Source organism: Pelophylax lessonae (genome assembly GCF_965119305.1).
Source record: "Pelophylax lessonae genome assembly, chromosome: 4".
In the NCBI taxonomy this organism is placed as follows: domain Eukaryota; kingdom Metazoa; phylum Chordata; class Amphibia; order Anura; family Ranidae; genus Pelophylax; species Pelophylax lessonae.
The window spans coordinates 136,252,047-136,267,680 of record NC_138771.1 but is presented as its reverse complement, the minus strand read 5'-3'; the positions used below and the strand labels follow the sequence as shown (position 1 = coordinate 136,267,680).

Here is a 15,634-nt window from a genome sequence, read left to right as displayed (position 1 = left end):
AAGTAGGGGTACAACCCCTGAAACTGTTCTGCCATAGAGACTGGGGCAATGATGTCCTGATACAGAAGACTTGCTAGGCCTTCATCAAGATCTGCTAATCTCTGGGGTGACACGGTTAGGTGGAAAGTAATGAACCAGGAGGGGGGCTAGGAGCAGATTTCTAGTTTATAGCCCCTTGAAACCACCTCCTGCACCAAAGCAGAGATGATGATTGTTCAAATGTTTGCAAAGGCTGACAGATGGCCCTCACTTTAGAAAGTGGGTGCACCCCTCATGCAGAAGAAGATTTATCCGAGTGTTTGGGGGACTTGGAAGTTAGGCTTTTACTTGGTTTAGGAGGCGGAGACCAAGGAGTAACAAAAGGAACCCTTCTTGGTTTTCGTGGTTAAGCAAGTCTTCCCAGACTGATTTCCAAGAGTCTTCTGCAGGAGAATATGCATACTCTGATGAGTGTGGGTGTCTGGGGCAGCTCCAAAGAGACAGTGTTCTTCCAAGGGCATGCAAGCACAGCCTAATAAGCTGAATACTTAGCCATAGAGTCCACCTCATGTTTACGGACAGGGGACAGAACATGAGATGGGGGACCTCTAAGAACCCATTGACAGTAGTTCAAGGTTGCGGCACGAGCTACAAATACTCTATAAATTAGGGAATCAACCAGAGTGCTTAGGTTTCTTCTGATGGCCTTTGCCTGGTGAGCTAGAGTTTCACAGACTAAGGTAATGGGCAAGACACATTGCAGCAGAGCCTGCCAGAGAGAACAAAGTTTTAGAAAGGGCCTCTAATTGGTTGTAAATAGGGTGTGTAAAAGCAGGTGTATCCACCACAGGGATGGTTATCGATTTGTTAAGATGGGATACCACCAGACCCACAAAGGGGGCAGTCAACGTTTTAAACAAGTCCTTCTCAAAGGGGTACAAGGCCGATAAACATTTGGGAGGGGTAAATAAAATGTCGAGGTTCTTTTAGTCTTGGCGGTCTTGAGGACCTAAAAGGAGCCAAGGTTTAGGACAGCACTGTGAAAAGCTACAGACTGATCCTTAAGCATTAAGGAGGTGTACAAGGTTTTAATAAGAGCCAAGATGGTCTCTAAGGTTATAGCCTGCAACTCCTCAGGTGAGCAGTAGTCCGTTGAGACTTGTTGAGTCTGTAGGGACTTGAGCATCAGAGAATCTCAGCGTCTGAAGGCTCAGAGGCCGCTAATACCATGAGCAGATCAGATGACTCTGCAGCAGGAAGACATGGAAGAAAATTTATGAGCCCATAAAATATAGTATGACTGCAACAAACTCATCAAGGAAAACAGCAGAGGAGGGGGCCACACCTGACAAAGCCAGGGAAGATGCAGAAACTTGCATAGACACAAGCAGAGTCACCTAAGGGGGCATAATGTAGGCAGCACCAGAGTCGTTCGTGAATCGTAAGTTGGAGAAACTCAGGAGAGAGGGACTGTTCCCAATGCAGGAGAGGATCGGGAAACCAATGATAACTAAGTCAATGTAGGGGCAGCAGAGACCACCTGAGTTTCACATGCCACTTCCAGTAAGGAGCTGAAATGGGAAAGTGCTTACTCAACCCTGATTGGCAGGAAAGTGCATGAAGCATGCATGACACTTCACCTAGTAGATGACAGCGCTGAATGAGTGTTAATAACCTCTGAGGTGGAATTTTTTTTTTTTTTTTTTAATCCCTGCAGTCTTAATAACAAGGTACCATTGTGTTCAAAATAATAGCAGTCCAACATCACTAGCCAGATCAATCACTGATTTTGGTATAAATTATATTTTTACATGGCAAATAATTTACTAGGTATAGTAAGGTAATAGAAAAGCAGCAGACCCAACAGTCATGACATGCTAATTCTGTGTAATTTAATCATTAATTAAAAGGGGTGTGTTGAAAGCGGTGTGTTGAAAATAGCAGCAGTATGGAGTTCAATTATTGAGGTAATTTAGTCTGTAAAAAAACAGATGTAAGATGGCGCTGGGAGCGTATGTGTTTTAAGAGAGCTCCAGATTCTGTCCCTGACCCTTTATTCTATCCTGGTGTAGGACACACGCTACTCTGGGTTTCTTATCATCCTGACCCCCTGCAAACAACCCGGGTGATGACCAGAAGCAGAAGTGTCGGACCGGCATGCCGTAATGGAGAATCTGAGTAACTCTGCCACGCCACAGGCTTCCGGCCTTCCACCCAGAGACATGGTAACTCAACCGGAGGCCCCTGCCACAGCTCCGGAGGTGGCTGCTAACTTCGACACCCTAATGCAAGCTATCTCAGATTGCCAGACAGCTTTCACTTCAAAAATAGATCATGTCCAAGCGGACATAGGTCAAATCCGCCGAGACTTAGATCACTTCCGTGAGTTGGTGTCGGAGGTAGAGAGGACAGTGTCGGACGTGGAGGCTATTCACCATGCTGATCTCCAGACTTTAAAGATCAAGGTTAATCACTTGGAATCAAGGGCAGAGGATGCAGAAAACCGTAACCGCTGTAATAATTTGCGGATCATAGGCCTACCTGAAGGGGCGGAAGGCACAGATCCTTTAGCATTTGCTGATTTAACACCTTGCTGCCCCGGGCAATGTTTACACAGTTTGTTTCCGTTCAACAGGCTCACTGCATGCTGGCATTTGGAGGCCCTCAGGGAGCTCCACCCCGCACCTTAATTTTTAAGCTCCTCCATTACCATGACCGCGATGACCCTCTATCTAGTCTTCCTCTCAGCCACATACTTGGAGAAAATCAGAGTTGTCAATATAGCTTCTATGTGACGGTTCTGGGGATTCCAATTGGAAATTGTATATCTATGGACTCTTTTATAGTAATCTTATATGTTGAGGGATAATCCTGTAATACCAGTCTCTTCTAGACTGATTTGGATATGTTGTACAAGTTTTCTTGTTTGATGCTTTGCTGCGCAATACCTTTTTTTTACTGATTGTGCCATTTACTGTTTTTCTTTACAATAACATCTCTCCGTAAAAAGGGAAGAGGAAAAAAAAAAAACAGGGGTCACACAGGTGGCCCTTATTTAAGGAGGAGGGCAGAAAATGTACATGATTGGTATAGCGCATTTCTCTTGGAAAATTAGTAAAATGGGTCTTTTCAGACACTGTTCAGATGTTCAGAATAACAGCATACTTAGATTAAAAAGTTGATTGAAGAGGGGAAAATATATAAAGCAGTACAGAAACTGACGCAGTCCTCTGATGCATATCAGTAGGGTTATACTGCCCCCTACAGGAGTAGGACACTAGGCAGAAAAAAAGTTCTGGCTACGCCCTGGGTCCCTGGGGGTATACCCTCTCTCTCCCTGCATAGGATGTCAGTTTTGTATCAAAGCAATGTCAGAGAAAACAACACCAACCCACTCAAAAAACAGAGGGGCGGGTACTGCGTCCGTCAATGAACCTAAGAGAAAAGGATTTTATGTTAAGTCAAAAATTCAGTTCTCTCTATGGTTCATTGACGGACGTAGTCCTCTGATGCCTATCAGTAGGGACGTCCCAAAGCAGTACCCTAATGAGGGGTGGGAATAGCAGAACAAAAAACAGTCCCCAAGGCCAAACATAGCCAACCAGGCCACACAGGACTCATCAGAACAACAAGATGAGGTCCACCTGAAAACCAAATAGGAAAACCCTCAAGGAAGGCCAAGGGGCCCCCTTAACAGCAGCCTGCAAAACATTGCGGCCAAAGGAAGCATCCGCAGATGCCAGCACATCCACCTTATAAAACTTGGTAAAGGTGTGAACAGGCGACCAGGTCGTCGCCTTGCAAACCTGCAGCACAGATGCCTGATAGCGAAAGGCCAAGGAAGCACTAAGCACCCTAATAGAATGAGCCTTGACAGGGAACGGTGGAACCTGACCCTAATGGAATAAGCCTACACCACTGTCTGTCTGATCCATCTGGAAATAGTCGCAGCAGACGCAGGCAGCCCTTTCTTCGGGCCCTCTGTGAGCACAAAGAGCGGGTCTGACTTCCGAAAAGACTAAGTAGACGTGACATCTTATGCAGGAAGAGAGAGGGTATACCCCCCAGGGACTGCATATAGGCGTAGCCAGAACTTTTTTTCTGCCTAGTGTCCTACTCCTGTAGGGGGCAGTATAACCCTACTGATATGCACCAGAGGGCTGCGTCTGTCAATGAACAATAGAGAAAAAGGGTCCTGCACCATTTTGGTGCAAATACGATGCAATTTCAGCCACACATTTTGTATGGCTGAAACTGCATCGCACAGACATCGCATGTGGTCTGCACAGCAATGCAGTGCGAATCACATGCGATGTCTGGCGTCATACTAGTGTGAACTGGCACTAAATGTTTGAGTTTGTAAAGAAAAATGCAGACACTGCAATTTTTTTGGAAAAGCCTAATATTCTCTTTTCTTCACATTCTGTAAAGTAATAACAAATTTGAAAACATTTTCTTCATGTTTAGATTTGGAATAGACTATGCAGTGTTACCAATGCATTTTTTTGTGTATGGAAATAAAAGCTATTAAAAGGATTTTGAGCTTTACTCACTTTTATAAACATACTGCTTTTATTTTGAACACAACTGTAGCTTCAAGGGCTCAGCCCACTCACAAATTGACAAGGCCATATCTGGGGCTGTATATCATGGCTGTACTGGGAAAGCACTCCACAGCTTTTACAGTAATCGTAGATCTGGAAAGCACCACAATGCAGATGTGAAAAAAAGAAGACAAACTGGCGCAGATTCCTGGTACAGATGGATAAATTATGAATATGTGAGTGAAAAAAAAAAAAAAAAAAAAAGGATAATCCAATCCAATGTGACAAATCGTATAAGAAAAAAATGTGTCCTCTAAATCAATAAAATGATAGAGGTGTAAGGTACAGATGGAAAAAATGCACAAAATTGTGCCAAATAGGTACAGATGGATAATGTATAACGGTAAATTCAAATCCTATTGTGCTGGAAAGGTATCAAAGATACAAGTGTAAGGTACAGATGGATAAGTGCAAAAAGAGATATTAAAGAATACGGTAAAGATGGATAAATGCACAAAACATCAAATAATCTTCTACTAAAAGTAGCAATATAAAATATAATTGACTGGTGAAGTGAAAACATCCAATCAAGTCCAGATGAAATTAATCTATATAGTTGTGCACATAAGAATACCAAAGTGGTTAAGTGCAAGTGCACTTGTCATACATTGTATTCACCTGTACAAGTCACCTATTTATTTGGAGTCATCACCGTCCACATTATTCACTTTTATGGACTATTTTTGTTCAATGCTATATATTTTCTGATTTCATCTATTCAATCGTTGTTTGTGATTATTTCCACGTCAGCATTTGCTGATTGCACTGTTATCATAATTACCTTCACTTTTTGCACTTTTGGACTTTGGATGTTTTCACTTCACCAGTCATTTATATTTTATATTACTACTTTTAGTAGAAGATTATTTGATCTTTTGTGCATTTATACATCTGTACCGTATTGTACCGTATTCTTTGATATCTCTTTTTGCACTTATCCATCTATACCTTACACTTGTATCTTTATTGATACCTTTCCAGCACAATAGGATTTGGATTTACCTTTATACATTATCCATCTGTACCTATTTGGCACAATTTTGTGCATTTTATCCATCTGTAACCTACACCTCTATCATTTTATTGATTAAGTGAGGGCACATTTTTTTCTTATACTATTTGTCACATTGGATTGGACTATCCTTTTTTTTCCACTCAAATATTCATCATTTATCCATCTGTACCATGAATCTGCGCCGATTTTTCTTCTTTTTTTCATATCATGTTTTACGGTGGAGACACCGATTAGAATTGGCTGCTTTTCCATCTGTGGTATTCGTTTCTACACACTTATACTATCTTATTTTATCACTTATCTTAGGTAGCGCATTGTTTTTTCCCCTCCATTTACCACAATGCAGAGCACAGTGCACAAAAGTGATCTTCCCAGAAACCCCCTTAAAATCCAGTAATTTGGGGTCTGGATACTGTACTCCAAAGTCAAGTTTAGGAAAAGCTGACCTGCACAGCTGTGCAGAGAGACCATCTCAGCAGTGATGTAGCAAGAATCTTGTTGTTTGGAGAAAAAAATAAAAAGGTAGCTAGCAAATATGGGTTAGAGGTTTCTCTGCAGAGCAGAGAAAGACCATCCATCTGCCTAGGAGGGATGGGTTAGAATAGGCTGGCCACAATGTTTTGTTTGTTTTCCAATTCTCCTGTAGGTGGCAGTATAATCTGACAGTCAGCTTTGGTCTGTTTTCGTGCATTAGGCAGCCCGTTCTAATGAAAGGGCTATCTTAAAGCGGTATTAAACCTAAAAGAAAACATATGGCAACTTACCATTTCTTAGATATAATGGCTGCAATCATTTTCTTTTTAGGCTCTCTTCGCTATTTTCATCTGGTGATGTGGTCAGTAAGTCTGTTTTTCAAAAGGACAAGCTCCCCGGCAGAATGTATCAGTTACAGAGATGACACAAACCCTTTAACAACCCTTTTACAGAGATCAGCTTTTATGTAAAATCCTTTATACAGTTTACTGTAATTGCCGTTTTTAAAGTGTGAGCTACAGTTTGGCTTCAATTTGTTAGTGTATCTAAATCTTCTAGTACATCTAACACTCACCTCTCCCCAGACTGAAACATGCTGCTGTCTAAAGGTGCCCCCTGTGCTCATTCATCAAGAGTGGGGCACTCTAATACAGGTGGGTATGCTACTGGCCAGATCACCAGGGGAAAACAGAGAGAAAATAGTCAGAGAAAATAAAATTGATTTAGCCACCACATCAAATGATAGGGAAGCTGAAATATTTTAAATATTTGGTTTTGGGTTTTAGACCTCTTTACAACAATGTAAATACAATTTTAAAGGACAGTGTACTATTAATGCAGCTCTCTTTTCAGAGTTAGACACTCTCTCCCAGCACGCTTTACAGTCTCAGAAATAAATGGAGATTGTGGCATGTATATGTACAGGGAGCAGAGCCTGGCTCAGAATTGTGAAGAAGAGGTTTGGCTGTAAAAGCTAAATGTACAGTGAACATCGGAGGACCTGAGACAGCTAAGTACTAAAAGTACAGCTGTACTTCACATATATGCCTGCAAAATCAATACAAATCAAGCCATGCTTAACATATGACAAGGACTCAGAATCTCACCTGGGCAGCAGCTTCTGTAAGACCACACAGAGCCTTGGATGCTACACTCACACACTCCCCAAATGATGGCAAGTCTCCGGTTTTGGCATTCTGAGATATTCCTGCCATTGATTCTCCAAGAACCTGTTAAAAGATAATAGAACAAGGTTCATACTTTATTGTTGGACTCTGGTAAATACTGTATGTGATCTCTGGTACAGACTGTATGTGATCTCTAATTTAACCACTTGCTGACCAGGCCATAGACCAAAGACGTCCTCGTTCGGAAGTGAAATACCAGGGTTATGGCTGCAGCAATATGCCATAACCCCGGTATTGTTTTTTTTCAGCCAGTGATTCTCTAACTGATAAAAGTGGTCTGAGCGGTGGATTCACCGCTGAATCACTTTTGAAAGTGGTTGGAGTCGCCACAACCCCCCCACCGCTTCCCGTTAGTTCACGGGTTTACCTGGATAAATCGGTAGCCCCAAGAACCGATCCGGTAGTTGCGGCAGCTAGTAACAGAGATGACCGGAGGAAAGATGGCCTCCGCTCATCTCTTTAGTGTAGGAGGACAGAAGCAATGTCATGAAGTCATTTCTGGTTCTGGCCCAATGTAATGAAGGCCATTTTTTTTTTTAAAGCATTAGATCAAGGTTTTTTTAACCATTTGCCGACCAGCAGCTGCAGATATACGGCCTCAGGTCCGCAGGTTCCCGCGAATCGCCGTACCCATAGGGCACTTCGCAGGAAGGATCGTGAAGTGTGAGCGACCATTATCCAGCGGGAAAACAAAACTGCGGGCCCGGCGGCTGCGATTGCCGCGGACCACCTGCGATCGCTCCCCGTGGAGACAGAACGGCGGTCTGCTGTTATAAACACAGCAGATCGTTGTTCTGTCACCAATGAACACAGAGAGCCTGTGATCCTCCTATTGAGGAACACAGATCCCTGTGTTTGTTCAATAAGCACAGTTAAAATAGCACCCCCCCCCCCCCGATCGCCCCTGGTGTTAACCCGTTCCCTGCCAGTGTCATTAGTACAGTATCAGTGCATATTTTTAGCACCGATTACTGTAGTAATGTCACTGGTCCCCCAGTGTCAAAAATGTCAGTTAGGTGTCCAATCTGTCCGCCGCAATGTCGCAGTCTCGCTAAAAATCGCTGATCGCCACCATTACTAGTAAAAAATATATAAAAATGACAAATCTTTCCCCTAGTTTGTAGACGCGATAACTTTCACGCAAACCAATGAAATGCGCTTATTGGGATTTTTTTTAACAAAAATATGCAGCAGAATACAAACTGGCCTAAAATGATGACAAAAATTTTATTTTTATTTATTTATTTTTTTTTTTTATTGGGAATGATCTATAGCAGAACAATATTTTTATTTTATTTTTTTTGCAGATTTGTCCCTTTATTTTTGTTTATATCGCAAAAAATAAAGATTGCAGAGGTGATCAAATACCATCAAAAGAAATCTCTATTTGTGGGAAAAAAGGACATCAATTTTATTTGGGTACAGCGTCACACGACCGGGCAATTGTCAGTTGAAGTAACGCAGTGCCGAATCGCAAAAAATGTCCTGGTCATTAAGGGGGAAAATCTTCCGGTCAAGAGGTAGTTAATCTAATGCTTTACATTGTAGTGGAGAGATGTGGGGTCTTACAGCTGTGCTCATAAGTTTACATACACTGGCAGAATTTATGATTTCTTGGCCATTTTTTTAGAAAATATGAATGATAACACTAAAACTTTTCTTTCACTCATGGTTAGTGTTTGGCTGAAGCCATTTATTATCAATCAACTGTGTTTACTCTTTTTAAATCATAATGACAACAGAAAATACCCTGATCAAAAGTTTACACACCCTGGTGATTTTGGCCTGATAACATGCACACAAAGGGGTTTGAATGGTTATTAAAAGGTAACCATGCTCACCTGTGATCTGTTTGCTTGTAATTAGTGTGTGTGTATTTAAAAGGTCAATGAGTCTCTGGACTCCTGACAGACCCTTGCATCTTTCATCCAGTGCTGCACTGACTTTCTGGATTCTGAGTCATGGGGAAACCAAAAGAATTGTCAAAAGGATCTGCAGGAAAAGGTAGTTGTACTGTATAAAAGAGGAAAGGGATTTAAAAAGATATCCAAGGAATTGAGAATGCCAATCCGCAGTGTTCAAACTCTAATCAAGAAGTGGAAAATTAGGGGGTTCTGTGGAAACCAAACCGCGATTGAAACGCCAAACCAAGTCGCCAGAAGAAAGCCATTACTACGCAAATGCCACAAAGTATCCAACTTACAATACGCCAAACAGCACAGAGACAACCCTCAAACCTTCTGCCACAAAGTCATTTGGAGTGATGAGATCAAAATTGAGCTTTTTAGCCACAACCATAAACACTACATTTGGAAAGGAGTATGATGAAAGGTACACCATTCCTACTGTGAAACACGGAGGTGGATCGCTGATGTTTTGGGGATGTGTGAGCTACAAAGGCACAGGAAATTTGGTCAGAATTGATGGCAAGATGAATGCAGTATGTTATCAAAATAGACTGGAGGAAAATATGCATTCATCAGCCCGGAAGCTGCGCATGGAACATACTTGGACATTCAAACATGACAATGATCCTAAACACAAGGCCAAGTCGACCTGTCATTGGCTACAGCAGAATAAAGTGAAGGTTCTGGAGTGGCCATCTCAGTCTCCTGACCTCAATACCATTGGGCCACTCTGGGAAGATCTCAAAACGTGCAGTTCATGCAAGACAGCCCAAGAATTTAGAGGAAATGGAGGCTTTTTGCCAGGAAAAATGAACAGCTTTACCCATCTGAGTAAATAAAGAGCCTCATCCACAAATACCACAAAATACTTCAAGCTGTCATTGATGTTAAAGGGGGCAATACACAGTATTAAGAACTGGGGTATGTAAACTTTTGATCAGGGTCATTTGGGTAGTTTCTGTTGAAAGTATGATTTAAAGAGTAAACCACGAGTAAAAGAAGAGTTTGTGTGTTATCATTCATATTCTCTGAAAAGTGGCCAAGAAATCATAAATTCTGCCGGGGTATGTGAACTTATGAGCACAACTGTATTGACCCCAGATCTCTCCATAAAGAGGACCTGTCGGTGCTTATTTTATCACACGGGATGCTTACATTCCTTGTGATAGGAATAACATGAACAAGATTTTTTTTTTTTTTTAAGGGACAGTGTAAAAATGAAAGAAAATATAATAAAATAAATAAAAAATTTTTTTTCTAAAGCACACCAGTGCTCGTGCGCAGTGGTAAAACCATACGTAGGTCACGCCCACATATGCAAACGCTGTTCAAACCATATCGTCCCGAATGTCAAAGCGAGAGCAAGAATTCTAGCACTAGATCTCCTCTGTAACTAAAAGCTGGTAACGTGTAGAAATTTGTAGTGGCCCCTATGGAGATGTTTAAGCACCGTAGTATGTTGCTTCCAGAAGCATATTTTTAAAGCATGACAAGGTGGGTATCTATTTTACTCGGAGTAATGTCAGCTTTCATATTTTACAAAAAAAATTGGGCTATATATTGTGCTTTGCTTTTCTTTTTTTTAATTAATTCAAGTTTATTTTTCCCCAAAATGATCGCCATTTTATTCTCTAGGTTCTCTGCCACAAAAAAATGTTTGGGGGGTTCCAAGTAGTTTTCTAGCAAAAACTGGATTTTTGACTTAGTGTAAAATCCTTTTCTCTGAAGTTCATTGACAGACGGAGCTTCATATGTTCTTAGCCATTGAGTTATGCTCCTCCCATTAGGAATAGGACTCTAGGCAGGAAAAGCTTTGACCATGCCTATGGGGGCTGTCCCTGCAGGCATAACCCCACACACTCTGTTACAGCCCTTATTTTGGTTGCTAGCAGTGTTTAGAAGACAACAACTCCATTCAACTCATAATTAAAGGGGCCAGTGCTGCATCTGTCAATGAACATCAGGGAAAAGGATTTTATGTTAAGTCCAAAATCCAGTTCTCTATCATTCATTGACAGACACAGCTTCATATCTTCTTAGCCATTGGGATGTCCCAAAGCAGTATTTTCATGAGGGGTGGGAAAAAACAATGCAAATAACGTAATTCCCTAAAGGCCAAACGTAGCCAACCAGGTAACAAGGAGCTCAACCAGGAACAACTGGAGCTCACCTAGAAAACACTTCCGATAAGTTTCAAGAAAGGAGTGTCTTTATTCCACATCAATCGAATTGGCAAGTACAGATACACACTGAGTGCAGGACAATCGGTGGACGCGTTTCATGACTGGATGTGTCGCTTATTCATCACCAATGGTGATGAATAAGCGACACATCCAGTCGTGAAACGCGTCCACCGATTGTCCTGCACTCACAGTGTGTATCTGTACTTGCCAATTCGATTGATGTGGAATAAAGACACTCCTTTCTTGAAACTTATCGGAAGTGCGGTCATTCCTTTTGTTGTTTGAAGCTATCCTGGATTGCGGATCCGACCGGCACCTGATTCCAGCCTCACCTAGAGCGGTCTTCCCCGTTTGGATTCTGCTCACCTAGAAAAAACATACACCCTCAAAGAGAAAAAAAGTTCTCTTTTACACAGCAGCATGCAAAACCTTGCAGCCAAAAGATGCATTTGAAGATGCCAACACATCTACATTGTAGAATTTTGTAAATGTGTGCACTGACGACCAAGTTCCCGCCTTGCAAACTTGCATCACTGTATCACTGACGCCTGATGGAAAAAAGCACAAGAGGCACTCACCGCTCTAGTAGAATGCACCTTTACAGGGAAAGGAGGAACCTGATCCTTCAGTGAATAAGCCTAAACCCCCGTCTGGCTGATCCATCTGGATATGGAAGCAGCAGATACAGCCAATCCTTTTTGAGATCCTTCAGTAAGGACAAAAAGAGTCTGATTTCATGAAAGATTCAGTGGCCGCCAGGTAAACTCTAATTGCCTGAACCACATGCAACGAATGCAAAGCAATTTTCTTGGGATGCTTGGGCTTAGGACAGAGTGAAAGCAGCACAATGCCTTCATTCAAATGGAAATCAGATACCACCTTAGGAAGAAACAACTGATTAGGTCAAAGTACCGCTATCTCTGTGGACCACCAGATAAGCTGAACGGCAAGACAACGCTGCCAGTTCAGACACCCTGCGAGCAGAAGTGACAGACACCAAAAAGGCAACCTTCTGAGATAATGTAAGCAGAGGAATCTCGCTAATGTTCTCAAAAGGAGGAGGAGAACCGACAATACCAAATTCAGATCCCACGGAGGTAACGGGGATCGCCTCGGTGGCGCCATATGACGTACCCCCTGAATAAAAGTGAGAATCAGGGAATGCATAGCTAAAGGACTTTAGAAAAACACAGTCGAAGCCAACACTTGGCCTTTGATAGTGCCCAAAGCCAAACGCTGTTCAACCCCTTTTTGCAGAAAAGTCAAAACCCCAGCTACCGAAAACAAGCGAGGGTGCAATTTCAATGATTCACACCATGAAATGTACGATTTCCACGTATGACGATAAATCTTCCTGGAAGTAGCCTTCAACAAATGTAGGAATCACAGAGTCAGAAAGACCTCTATCTTTCAATAACTGGCTTTCAACAGCCACACCGTTAAAGCCAGCTACTGTAAAGCAGGATGGAAGATCGGTCCTTCAGACAGCAGATCTTCCCCAAGAAGAAACCTCCAAGAAGCATCAGCGACCAACCTTACCAGGTCGGCGTACCAAGACAGGGGAGGCCAGTCTGGGGCCACTAGAATGACTGGAATCCCTTCCACCCCTATTCTGCCCATCGACTTCGGCAGGAGTTTCAGCGGAGGGAACGCATAGGTCAGCTGATACTGACCCCAAGGAGCCACCAGTGCGTCTGTGGTGTTGGCCAGAGGATCCCTTGACCTGGCCACAAACCTATGAACCTTCTTGTTGAGTCGAGAAGCAAACAGGTCAACATCGGGTGTCCCCCACCGGACACACAGGAGGTGAAACACCCCCGGGTGCAGGGACCACTCCCCCTGATCCAACACCTGACGACTCATGTAATCTGCCTGCCAGTTCTCCACTTCTGGTATATGCACGGCGGAAAGGGCTGGAACAAAATTTTCTGCCCATTCCAGGATCTCGGCCACCTCCCGGGCTGCCAAGACACTCTTGGTGCCCCCTTGATGATTGATGTATGCCACATCCGTGGCATTGTCTGATTGAATGCGGACCAAGCAACCTTGCAGACGAGCCGTCCAATGACTCAGGCAAAGCTTTATCGCTCTGAGCTCCAAGATTTTTATCAGCAGCTTGGACTCTTCCACCGTCCAGGATCCCTGGGCGCAGAGTTTTCCCAGCACTCCTCCCCAGCCTGCCAGGCTGGCGTCCATGGTTACTACCGTCCAATACAACGGCAGGAAGGACTTACCTTGGCGAAGTGCTGACGAGTGAAGCCACCACAAAAAAGCAGACTTGGTGCTGCGATTTAACTGAATCAAAATATCCAAGGATTTTGGATCCTTGTTCCATTTAATGCAAATCTCCTTTTGTAAGGGTCTCGTGTGGAACTGAGCAAACAGGACCGCTTCAAAAGGTTGATACCATCAGACCCAAGGCTCGCATGCAAATCTGCAGAGAGGACAGATTGTTTGCTAACACCCGGATCGCCCCCAGCAATTTTTGCAACTTGTCTGGGGGAAGAAAGACCCTCACCAAAGCGGAGTCCAGAGTCATGCCCAGATAACCCAGTCTCATTGAAGGTATCAGGGCAGATTTTTGGAAAGGGATATTCCAACCAAACTCTTGCAGAATTTGGACAGTGACAGTCGAGTCATCCAAAAGGAGTGAGAGTCCTCCCTCAATAGGAGATTGTCCAGGTACCCCGTACCGAAATCCCCCCTTGGTGCAGTAATACCAACACTGGAGCCAGCACCTTGGTAAAGACCCTGGGGGCAGAGGCGAGACCAAAGGGTAATGCCGCAAATTGATAATGCTCCTCTCCAATAGCGAAGCAGAGAAAACGCTGGTGTCCAGCGTAGATAGGGATGTGTAGATATGCATCCTTAATAGCTATGGAGGCCAAAAAGTCTCCCTGGTGTAGGGACGCCATTACTGTGTGAATGGAGAAAGCGGTTAAAAGCCTTGAGGTCCAGGATTCAACGCACTTTGCCTTCCTTCCTGGGCACAGTTAACAGGTTTGAATAAAACCCTTTAAAACATTCCTGAGAGGGAACCGGCACAATCACCCTTTGCTACAGCAGGTCTTGTACCGCCAATCAGAGATACTGAGAGATAGGTGCAGACTGGACGGGAAGAACCCGTCCAAAGGTCGAGACAGGAATTCGATCTTGTACCTTTATTGGATCAGTTTGTGAACCCATTTGTCCTGAAACAAGGAAGTCCAGGGTTCAGGAAAGAAGCGAAGACAGCCCCCCACCCCAAAAGTTCTGTAGCAGAGTGTGTGGGGTTATGCCTGCAGGGACAGCCCCCGTAGGCCTGGTGAAAGCTTTTCCTGCCTAGTGTCCTATTTCTGATGGGAGGAGCATAACACCCAATGGTTAAGAAGATGCGTCTGTCAATGAACGATAGAGAAAAAAAATTGTTTTCATATATGAGAGAAATGTCAGAATGTGCCTGGTATACAAGTGGAATAGATGTGTTAACTTACCTTGGAGTTCTCCATTACACTCTCTATGCAGTCAAAGTATGAAAGGTCACTAACTGGCTCATTGGGGTTCTCAAGCATCCCCTTCACGGTCTGAAAAAAAAAAACAAGCAACACATTCTAAGAAGATAAACGGCCAAAGCAGGTATAACCCCATCCATGACAGAATCTTACTGCAACAGTAATGGCGTATATGAAAAAAAAGGGGGGGGGGGAAGGGGGGGAAAGAGAGAAAACCACACATATAAGTGGGGTCTCTCGCCCCCTCAAATATATGGGACTTATCTGTGTGGTTTTCTCTCTTTCCCCCCCTCCCCCCCTTTTTTTCTCGTACATAATAGGGATGTGGCAATAGCATGTTATAGAGAGTGTGTGTCCCACTTACCTTTTATCAGTAATGGCGTATATGCTATTGGTGTTAAGAACTACTATTTTCACATAATTGAATGAGTAACTTTCACATTTAAATAGCACTCTAACCTGGTTCATAATCTACTTAATTGGATCACAAAGATTAATGACATACTTCCAACATAATGTGATTTCAACTGAAAAGAGACAACAGGAGATTTAAATGATTTGTGTTCAAAGTGAAAAGTCCTGGGTAAAATCCGATATATAATCAAATGTATTTGAACCAAAAAAAAATAAATTAAATTAAATAAATTTAATAATAGTAACTCAGCAATGACATAGGGGTACTGCATAAATACCACGTCTTTAGGTGCATATCAAAGTCTAAAATCAGAAAACAGACCTCCAGCTCACGCAGAGCATTGTCACATTCCTTCTGTCCTGGAGCCTGCTGGGTACAT

The 15,634-nt window shown here is 43.0% G+C and overlaps 1 protein-coding gene across 3 annotated transcripts in view; it reads right to left on the bottom strand.

Moving 5' to 3' along the window:
* The window catches only part of TLN2 (talin 2), a 477,844-nt gene that overhangs the window by 100,348 nt on the left and 361,862 nt on the right, over positions 1 to 15,634 (bottom strand). For all 3 annotated transcript variants that reach the window (XM_082253081.1, XM_082253079.1, XM_082253080.1), the window contains exons 32-34: positions 15,577 to 15,634; positions 14,823 to 14,912; positions 7,179 to 7,301 (exon numbers count right to left, since the gene is read on the bottom strand). The exon at positions 15,577 to 15,634 is cut by the window's right edge and continues 36 nt beyond it. In XM_082253081.1, the coding sequence (XP_082109207.1) occupies positions 7,179 to 7,301; positions 14,823 to 14,912; positions 15,577 to 15,634 (271 nt within the window). The remainder of the gene's footprint in view (positions 1 to 7,178; positions 7,302 to 14,822; positions 14,913 to 15,576) is intronic.